The sequence below is a fragment of the Mandrillus leucophaeus genome, unplaced genomic scaffold (assembly GCF_000951045.1).
Source record: "Mandrillus leucophaeus isolate KB7577 unplaced genomic scaffold, Mleu.le_1.0 Scaffold4, whole genome shotgun sequence".
NCBI classification, from domain to species: domain Eukaryota; kingdom Metazoa; phylum Chordata; class Mammalia; order Primates; family Cercopithecidae; genus Mandrillus; species Mandrillus leucophaeus.
Genome location: NW_012104253.1, coordinates 781463 through 791919, shown reverse-complemented (window position 1 = coordinate 791919; position 10457 = coordinate 781463). Strand labels below are relative to the sequence as shown.

Genomic DNA, 10457 nt, shown 5'->3' with positions numbered 1-10457 from the left:
GAGCGCATGGGCCAGCGGCCGGCCGCGGGCCCCGAGGTCCCCGAGAACGTCTTTTTGCACTTGGGCCGCACCATGAAAGAGGACCTGGAGGCCGTGGTGGAGCGACTGAAGCCGCTGTTCCCGGCCGAGTTCGGCGTCGTGGCGGCCTACGCCGAGAGCTACCACCAGCACTTCGCGGCCCACCTGGCCGCCGTGACGCAGTTCGAGCTGTGCGAGCGCGACACCTACATGTTGCTGGTCTGGGTGCAGAACCTCTACCCCAAGTGAGCGGGCTCGGGGCTGGGCCCGGACCAGCAGGGAGGGTGTCCTCTGTAGGAGGGGTGTCGAGGTGCCGCTGGCAGCTCTTAGTGAGGCTGGTGCTTACAGAGTTTTGAGTCGGAGAATGCAGGGGTGGGATTTGGACTCCCTGGGGCAGAGCCTGGACAGGCAGAGACTGGGCCTGGACACAGGGATAAGGCTGGGGCTGGGTCAGCTTTGGCAAAATCCTTAATTTCCTGGGCCTCAGTCACATTCTGCTGTTGGGGAAACTGAGGCACAGAAAATGGTAGGGGTTTCATTCATTCACGAGCGCCCAGTCTGAGGAGGGGGCAAAGCAATCAATAACCATCCAGAGCCGGAAGGGCTGTGGCAGCAGAGGCCAGGCCCCGTGCAGAGCATGGGCCCAAAGCAGGCCTGGAGAAGTCAGGGAAGCCAGCCTGGAGGAGGTGAAAGCCAGCGGTCCTCTGAGCCGGGGAATCAGGCCAGGAGGCAGGAGGAGGGGTGATAGGGCACGCGGGGAAGAAGGTGGGAGGAGGGTCGGTGCTCCTGAGCATGTCCTCTTCCAGGGCACTCTGGAGCTGAGCAGAGCTTGTCAGAATGTTTGGATTTATTGGGCAGGCTATGCGGGCACCCCCAGGCAGCAGAGTTCAAGGGCCATGTGTCTTGTTAGACCCCCATTGTGTAGGGTTACCCTCTGAGCCCACGGCAGAGCTGGAGCCCCTCAGGTGGGAGGCTGGCTGTGCAGCTGGTACCCCTGCTGAGCACAGCCTCAGGCATCCCCTGACTCCATGGATCCCTGGGCATGCCCATCATTCACCTGGTCTGCATAGGGAGAGGCTTACTGCAATGTGGAAAGGCCCAGGGCGGGGGAGTCCAGGGGCTGTTATTGTGGGGCTTGGCCACTGCTGGCCCCAGATGCTAGTGTGAAACTTTAGGAAGGAAGCTCAGAGGTGTAGACAGTGTGGGCAGCGTCTGCCGTCTCGGGGGCCTTTGGGGGTCCTATGGGCTCAGTCACTGTTGAAGCGTCAGCCTCGGCACAAGGATAGAGAAAGGGTCCAGTGGGGAGGGTGGGAGGGGGTCAGCAGGGCATCGGGGAACTGGCACAGGGCAGGGGCCGTGGGAGAGATAGCCCAGCCCAGAGCCAGTTCCCGCTTGCTCGTCCTGGCTCACCAGGAAATGCCAGGCACCTGCACCCATGCCTGCCAGTCTTCCTGTCCCAGTGACCTCGGGGTCTGCTGGCCTGGGGTTAGCAACAGGCAACTAAAGCCAAGCTGGGCATGGAGCCCTGGTGAGAGGGTGTCCAGGGGGGCATCGTTGAACCCTGTGTGCCAGAAATGTGGGGAATGGAGGGACACAGCTGCATCTGGATTGGGTGAGGGGCAGAGAGGTCATTTGTAAGCCTCTAGGCAGACAAAGGCCCCTTAGGAAGTGCCGGGGCTGGGCAGTGCCCTGGGAGCTCTTAGGAAGTGCTGGGGCTGGGCAGTCCCCTGGGAGCTCTTAGGAAGTGCCAGGGCTGGGCAGTCCCCTGGGAGCTCTGGGGCGCTGCAGAGGCGCCAGGAGAACGAGCCGAGATGCATCTGGGGAGCAGTTTGGGGCAGCCCTTCCTGCCCATTCTGGCCTACTCCTGGGATTGGGAGGTGGCCGGGGCTGTCGCGATGCCCAAGACCTGCAGGGCTGGAGCGCAGTGGGCTGGGAGTTGGCTGGATTCCAGGGCTGCTGTGACTAGGAGCAGGGTTTTATCTGGGTGACAGGTAGCCTTGGAGCAGGAAGAAGATCAGATCTTAAAGGAGGCTCTGTCTGCTGGGTGGAGCAGGAATTGTTGGAGGTGAGGGAAGGAGCAGAGAGGCTGGGAGGAGGCTGTTGCAGTGAGCCAGCGGGAAGCTGGTGGGAGTCAGCCAGGGCGCCAGAGTGGCGTGAGGCTGCCGATTTTGGGGGCTCTTTTGGAGCAGGACCTAATGGGGATGGGTGAGAGGGTCAGAGGAGGCACGATGACTTCAGGGTTTCTGTTCCAAACCAAACTAAGTAGGTGGAGGACCCATCATCTGAAATGGGAACAGAGGTGGGCATGCGGGAGGGTGTGCTGGGCAGTCTGGGCCTGCCAGAGACTGAGGCTGAGGGCCTGGGCTCTAGCTTGAGGGGTGGTGCTGATTGGGTATACCTGTCCTCATGCCAGCCTCCCCTGCCTGCAGTGACATCATCAATAGCCCCAAGCTGGCGGGTGAGCTGCAGGGTGTGGGGCTCGGGAGCCTCCTGCCCCCCAGACAGATCCGGCTGCTGGAGGCCACATTCCTGTCCAACGAGGCGGTGAGTCTCCACCTGGGCCAGGGAGAGGCAGGGAGGTGGCGCAGGAGAGGCTCAGAGACAGGCAGGACGTGGGCAGGGAGCTTGACGGGTCTTCCAGGTGAGCGAGGTGATGGATAGTGCCCCAGTGACCTGCCCTCCTCCCCCAGGCCAATGTGAGGGAGCTGATGGACCGAGCTCTGGAGCTAGAGGCACAGCACTGGGCTGAGGATGTGCCTCCCCAGAGGCTGGACGGCCACTGCCACAGCGAGCTGGCCATCGACATCATCCAGGTACTGCGATCCGCCCCAGGGCACATGTACCGCCCGTGCACGTGCACGGGAAGCGCCATGCACATTCCGTCCTGTGTGCATACCCATGCCCACCTCAGGGCACCCCCTCTGTTCCAGCCTGTTTCCTCCCTATCCCCTGCCCCCTTGTCCAGGCAAGCCCCTGCTCAGCTCACCCAACACCACCCCGCAGATCATCTCCCAGGCGCAGGCCAAGGCCGAGAGCATCACGCTGGACTTGGGCTCACAGATAAAGCAGGTGCTGCTGGTGGAGCTGCCTGCATTCCTGAGGAGGTGGGTGTGTGCCCAGGATGGGGTCCCTGTAGCCACCTCTCTCAGAGCCACGGCCCCTCCCTAGTGCCTCAGGTGGGGAGCTGAGCTGGCTCCCCGCCCTCCACCCCTGTCCCTGTCATTCTGAGCCAGGAGTTGTTTCCCACTCAGCCAGGGCACTGAGATCCTCAGGTGGTCTGACCTCCACCAGGATTCAGTGTGGGAACCTCCTGCGCCCACCCCATCAGCAAAGCTCTCAGCAGAGCAGCCTCTAGCTTCCAAGAAGATGCCTCGAGAGGGACTGAGAGCCCGCCACCCCTTCACACAACAGTCCCAGTCTCCACCGCTCCAATTTTACCTGCTCTCTCCCTCTCAACCTCTGAGTGCTTCTCCAGCCAACCACACCCTCACTCGTACCTGGTCTGCCAGTTCTAGAGAGGGCCTGGGAGAAGGGCTGGGGGCAGCAGAGATGGGCTGGTACCCGCTTCAGGAGCCCTGGCCTTAGCTTGTGAAGCCAGTTCCATGATGCCCAGGGACTAGTGGCCCCTCCCTGGGCTATGGGCAGCCAGACAGAAAAGTGAACCCCGGGAGCTGGCCTGGAGGGCGGGGAGGCGGCTGCTGCTGCCGTCCCAGCGTTTGGGCTGGTCCTAAATGTGCCCCTTCTGGTTTCACCAGCTACCAGCGTGCCTTTAGTGAATTTCTGGAGAGAGGCAAGCAGCTGAGGAATTACAGGGCCAATGTCATTGCCAATATCAACAACTGCCTGTCCTTCCGGTGAGAGTGTTGGGAGGGGCTTGCGGGAGTGGGAGTCACTCGGCAGGCCGGAGAGGGGAGCTGGGAGGTGGAGGGAGGAGGAGCTGCTGAGGTCAAGAAGTGGAATTCAAACCAGCAACATGTGTGAGGACGCCAGGGCCTGCAGCACCAGCAGCAAACATTTCCCAGGTGCTGGCTGGGGCAAGCACACGGGCAGATGTTTCAGCCATTATTTTATCCTTAAAGCAACCCTGTGAAGTAGGTGTAGTGATCTGTCTATTAGGCAGATGGGCAAATCACTGGAGGAGACTAACTTGCCCTCGGTTACAAGGGGATGTGGTGGAGGAGTGTCCTGAGGGCGTGGAGAACATGGATGGGAGGACTTGATCCCACAGAGAATGGGGAGCCATTGAGGGTTCTAGAGTGAAGAGAGGGGGCTGCCTGGCTCCCTGGGTACGGAGCTATAGGCTGAGCAGGGCTGGGGTGACCTCTCTGCCTCCACCTTCCAGGATGTCCATGGAGCAGAAGTGGCAGGTACCCCAAGACACCCTGAGCCTCCTGCTGGGCCCCCTGGGTGAGCTCAAGAGCCACGGCTTTGACACCCTGCTCCAGAACCTGCGTGAGGACCTGAAGGTAGTGGGAACCTCTTGCCCTCAGGAGCCCAGTGTTGGGGGGCCCAGGGAGGGACTGGGAAGTGCCCCTGGGGAGGAGTGGCAGAGGCAAAGATGTGGATACGACGCGCTCCAGGCCTGTGAATGGCACTGCGAGCCAGCTCTGGTGCAGCGGTAATGCCCGGTTGGGGACCCTGGCAGGCTCTGAACTCAGTCCATCATGCCCTGGGGCTTGGACTGAGAGGGGCCACCTGGGGCTGGGAGGGCCTGGAAAAGTTTCACTGCCCCTCCCCAATTCAGACCCAGCCCAGTCCCAAGCCTGCAGACATTTTTCCTCCAATCCCCGCAGCCCCTCCTGTCTACCCCTTCCCCACTCCTGACTCCCAGCGACTGAGGCTCAGGGTCATCGGCAGCCAGGGTCACATCTGTTGTGGGCCAAGAAATCCACAGAAAATGCTGTGAAAACAAGCATATTCTTTAGCAGGGTGTAAAGTGGGGGTCTCTTGAAAGGAAGGGGAGAGGTTCTCTGCCTGGTGTTAGGGGCTAGCGGCCATGAGTGGCCTGAGTGTGGTGGAAGCCCGAGCAGTGACCCCAGATCCCTTGGCACTGATCTCCCAGGCCCAGCCAAGCACAAGGTCTTGTTTATGAAGGAATTTATTTATTTAAGAGGCAGTGGACTTGGCCTCCGGGCCGGCAGATAGGCTCTCCTGGCTCCTGAGCCGCAGCTGGGTGACCTTGGAGAAGGGTGCACAGAGCCGGCTCCCACTTCCTGTCTGTGAGCAGGGATGTGAGGTTGGCCCGGGTTCCCTGGGAGTCCTTGAGCACCCCCCCTGCTCCGCCAGGCACAGGTGTTGGTGTGTGTCTGTGTCTGCGTGTCTGCGGCTGGCAGCCCTTCCTCTCCAGGGCGTGACCAGACATCCTGCCCCTCCTGTCTCAGCCGCTATTCAAGAGGTTCACGCACACCCGCTGGGCGGCCCCCATGGAGACTCTGGAAAAAATCATCACCACCGTGGACGTCAGGCTGCCTGAGTTCTCAGAACTGCAGGACTGTTTCCGGGAGGTGAGGCGGCTCTGGACTGGTGGCTGGGCCTCAGGGAATGGGGGCAGGCCGAACACGCACACTAGCATGTCTGTGTACACTCACTCACATGTGCTCACACACGTGAACACGTGTTTTTGAACACGCACATGTGAATGCACAAGCATATGAACACACGTGAATGCACGAGCATGTGAACACATGTGAACACAAGAGCATGTGAACACACATTGAACACACGGGCACATGTGAACACTCACATTTGAACACACGAGCATGCGAACACACATGTGAACACACACATGTGAACGCACACATGTGGATGCATGAGCACATGTGCAGTCTTTTGCTCTGGCATCTGCCTCTCCCTGGAGTCCTGGCTACAAGGCTTCAAGGGAGGTGGTGAGCTCCCCATCAGCAGACAGCTCACACGCCTCTGGCTGCTTACCCTCCTAGGAGCTCATGGAGGCCGTGCACCTGCACCTGGTGAAGGAGTACATCATCCAGCTCAGCAAGCGGCGCCTCGTCCTCAAGACCGCTGAGCAGCAGCAGCAGCTGGCTGGGCACATCCTGGCCAATGCTGACACCATCCAGCACTTCTGCACCCAGCACGTAAGCCCCTGCCCACCTCTCCCAAGCTCCTCTGAAATGGCTGCCTCTTCTCCCCTAGCCCTTTCAGGGTTGGAGATAGGCCATTGGTGCCTCTCCAAGCCCAAGGAGTTGCTGACCCGAGCCTCTGGAGCCCTGGGTCCCTCCAACCACACCTACTCCTGCAGGGCTCCCCGGCGACCTGGCTGCAGCCTGCTCTCCCCACGCTGGCAGAGATCATTCGCCTGCAGGACCCCAGTGCCATCAAGATTGAGGTGGCCACTTATGCCACCTGCTACCCTGACTTCAGGTGAGAGCATGGGGCACCTCAGGACCCCTGTCACATCACTGCAGCCAGGGCGTCACAGGGCTGGCTTTGGAAACCCAGATCCTGGCAGCTGCCCACGTGCCAGTCACTGTGTGAACCTCACCAGGGCCTCACTCTTGTGGCCTTCACCACAGCACTACAAGGCCAATCCTTTTTCCATTGCCATTTCACAGAGGAGGCCCGGAGAGCTCCCAGGATGCCTCCAAGGTGACATGGCTAGTTAGTGTCTGGCCATGCAGCCATGGCCCACACTCTTAGCTTTGCCTGACGCTGCCTCTCAGAGGAGACTGAGACCAGAGAGGCCAGGTTCACCCAGTCTGGGGGGCCTCTGGGGCCTGGGCCCATGCACTGGGACCAGGGCTCATATTGGGGAGTGGAGGCTTAGCCCCTGGCTGCCTGAGGCTCTGGTGGGCCAGGGACATTGTTTCTTTCTGGCTGGGTCCTCTGACATGTTAGGTAAGTTTGAGTGGCTTTTGACGGGGTTGACCCCAGCTTAGCCAAGTCCAGCCCCTGTCTGATCCATTCCACCCATCCATTCATTCACCCACCATACAAGCACCCATTTACTCACCCACCCGTTCCTTCACCCATCTGGGTATCTGTCTATCTTCTCACCCATCCATCACCTGTCTGCCCATCCACCCACCCACCCACCCATCTATCCATCCATCTATTCATCCACCTACCCATATAAGCACCCATCCACCCATCTACTCATCCATCCATCCCTCCACGCATTTAGCTATCCATCCACTCAACCACCCATCCACCCACCGACCCACCCATCTATCCATCCATCTATTCATCCACCTACCCATATAAGCACCCATCCACCCATCTACTCATCCATCCATCCCTCCACGCATTTAGCTATCCATCCACTCAACCACCCATCCACCCACCGACCCACCCATCTATCCATCCATCTATTCATCCACCTACCCATATAAGCATCCATCCACCCATCTACTCATCTATCCATCCCTCCACGCATTTAGCTATCCATCCACTCAACCACTCACCCATCCACCCATGCATCTACTCCATGTGCCCATCCCTCCACCCATCTAGCTCTCATCCATCTGCTCATCCACCCACCATCCATCTACCTATGCCACCAACAATTATAGGGAAGTCAGCTAGGTGTCAGCCTCTGTTCTAGTTACCAGGATGCAATGAAGTAACAAGAGAAGCCAGGTCTCAATCCTTCCTTAAGTAGCTCACATTCTGTCGAAGGCCAGCAATAATAATGACATAATCAGGCAAAGAAAAGACAATTACAAGTTGTAAATAGGGTTTAACCAAGGTTCTGAATAATAGGAGGTGCTGACTTTAGAGAGACGAAAGCCTCTTGGGGGTGGACATCTTAGCGGAGACCTAAGGGGTGGGAAGAGGTGGTCGTCTCAGGGCCTGGGAAGAGCATTGCAGGGGGAGCAGCCCGTGCAGAGGCCTGACACAGGCTGGGGCATGGCTGCTCTTGGAACCGTCAGGTGGAGTGCATGGGCGAGGCAGAGTGAAGTGCAGCCCCCTCGTGGGCTAGGCGTTGGCTGTGGGGCCCTGTGGCACTGGCCAGGAGTGCAGGGAGCTGGTGAACAGGGCTGTGGGTGACAGGCTGGGCTGACGGGATGCTCTCTTTGCCAGCAAAGGCCACCTGAGCGCCATCCTGGCCATCAAGGGGAACCTATCCAACAGTGAGGCCAAGAGCATCCGGAGCATCTTGGATGTCAGCACAGGGGCGCAGGAGCCCTCCAGGTCCCTATTTTCCCTTATAAAGGTCGGTTAGCTTTTTCTGTGGCCTGACCTGCTTGTGAGTGCCCAGCACACCCCACTGGGAGCTGTTAAGAGCAGCACTGGCTCTCGGCTCCTCCCAGGTCTCCTGTGCTCTGATGCTGCTTCTGCCTAGCCCTGGCGGAGGTGCAGACCCTGTCAGCTGGAACTGGACAGACTTTGGTTTGTTTACATGTCCGATGGGGGCAGGAGCTCCCGTTACGGGCAGCCAACCAGGTAACACCAAGGACTCTTTGTAAACAATAGCTGATCGTGTACACGCAAGCAAAGAACCAGGAGGGAGAGTGTGCCAGGCTCAGGGCTCCCCGGCCACCTCTGTCCAGGGCCCCTCCACCATCAGCCTCATGACTGTCCTCCTGGCGGGTGGGGACGAGGGCCCTCTCCGGCTCCCTGGAGACAGGGGCCGAGCCTCACCCGTCTGCCCTCTGCAGCCCAGGGCCGCCGTGAGCTGCGTTCAGCAAGGCTGGAATGGAAGACAGAACTGGACGAGAACAAAGGAAAAGATGAACTCTTATCTGGCAGGGGCCTGTGGGGTCCTGTGTTGTGGCCACTGCCAGCATTAGACGTCATGTCCAGATGGCCCCACGGCCCCTACTGGCTGACCCTGCAATGGGGCCCTGAGCCCTCCCTCTTCATCCCCCAAGGCCTCAACCAGAGGGTGGTCCCCCAAGACCTTGGTGTCCACTACAGAAGGGCCCAGGACCTCCTAGGTCATCTCAGGCTCCCGCTTCCCAGAGGCAAGGACAGGCCCTGGGGGTGTCTCTGTCGGCCCTGCTACCCAGAAGTCTGGCTGAGGTCTGGGCAGGGGCAGGGCAAGCTTGACCTCTCACCTCTGACCCTTTGGCCTCTGTATTTATTTCCTATTGCCGTGACAGGTTTCCACAAACTTTGTGGATCAAAACTTGGTCTTCCAGTTCTGCGGGTCAGAAGGCTGACCCGGGTCTAAAATCTGGGTGTCGGCAGGCCTGCGCTCCTGGAGGCTCTAGGGGAGAATTGATTTCTGGCCTTTTCATTTTTCGAGGCTATCCATACTTCTTGACTTCAGGCTCCTTCATCTTCAGAGCCAGCTGTAGGTAGTTGAATCTTTTTCCCATCACCTCATTGAGGCCTCCCCTCTCCTGCCTCCCTCTACCACTTTTTTTTTTTTTTTTTTGAGACAGGGTCTTGCTGTGTTGCCCAGGCTGGAGTGCAGTGGCCTGGTCATGGCATCAAGGCTCACTGTAGCCTGGACCTCTGGGTTCAAGTGATCCTCTTGTCTCAATCCCCTGAGACAATCCCCCACGCCCAGCTACATACTTTCTGTGGATACAGGATCTTATTCCGTTGCCTAGGATTGTCTGGAACTCCTGGGCTCAAGCCATCCTGTAGCCTTAGCCTCCTAAAGTGCTGGGATCATAGGCAGGAGCCACTGCACCTGGCCTGCTCTGCCGCTTTTAAGGACGCTTGTGATCGCATTGCGCCTACCCAGAGAACCCAGGTCATCTTTCTATTTTAAGGTTAGCTGATTAGCCACCTTAGTTCCATCTGCAACTTTAATTCCCACTGGCTGTGTAACCTAACATGGTCACGGGTTCTGGGGACTGTCACATGGACATCTTTGGGAGGCTGTTCCTCTGCCCACCAGAGCCTCCGTTCATCCCCTGCCCTGCAGAGCACCTGGCTGTACCCCAGGAAAATGTGAGCTCATTTTCCTGCTCGGCCTGTGCTACCCCTAAGGCCCTGCTCCTCCCTGGGCCTGAAAGTTCCTTCTCAGCCCGACAGGGGGCCCTTCAGACTCAGGCTTGACTCAGCCCTGCTGATGCCTCTGCAGGGCTGAGGCTGGGTTTCCGGCGGGCTCTCTTGGCTCCGTCCCCTTTCCCCAGGTACTGGCTTACAAAGCTGTGGCCAGAAACTGGCCCGTATAGATGATGTCCAAGGTCTTTGTACATTTGTAGGAGTTCGTGTGTTTGATATTGTAAACATAATAATTATTTTTTATAGTACTGCTTTTGTATGTATGTTAAACAGGGTGCAGGTTTTTATAGCTTGATATAAAACAGAATTCAGAAGTGACTGTGGAGTGGTTTATTTTGGGAGCTGAACAATGATGGGGGGCCTGGCCGGGCAGCCTTAGCAGCTTCTCGAGCCTCTTGGGGTCTGGGCAAACCCTGTCTACCTAGGCTGTGTGTCAATCCCCAGCCTGTCCCGGCCCCCAGAGCAGCTCCTGTGGTCCAGGCTGTGTGTCAATCCCCAGCCTGTCCCGGCCCCCAGAG

General features: G+C 58.8%; 1 protein-coding gene across 1 annotated transcript in view; it reads left to right on the top strand.

The window, feature by feature from the left end:
* The window catches only part of TNFAIP2 (tumor necrosis factor, alpha-induced protein 2), a 13572-nt gene extending 4195 nt beyond the window's left edge, over positions 1-9377 (top strand). The window contains exons 3-12 of the mRNA XM_011991585.1: positions 37-263; positions 2448-2562; positions 2709-2831; positions 3022-3122; positions 3774-3872; positions 4361-4484; positions 5400-5522; positions 5958-6113; positions 6278-6399; positions 8059-9377. Coding sequence (XP_011846975.1) covers positions 73-263; positions 2448-2562; positions 2709-2831; positions 3022-3122; positions 3774-3872; positions 4361-4484; positions 5400-5522; positions 5958-6113; positions 6278-6399; positions 8059-8200 — 1296 coding nt within the window. The 5' untranslated portion in view covers positions 37-72 and the 3' untranslated portion in view covers positions 8201-9377. The remainder of the gene's footprint in view (positions 1-36; positions 264-2447; positions 2563-2708; positions 2832-3021; positions 3123-3773; positions 3873-4360; positions 4485-5399; positions 5523-5957; positions 6114-6277; positions 6400-8058) is intronic.
* Positions 9378-10457: the final 1080 nt, after the last annotated feature.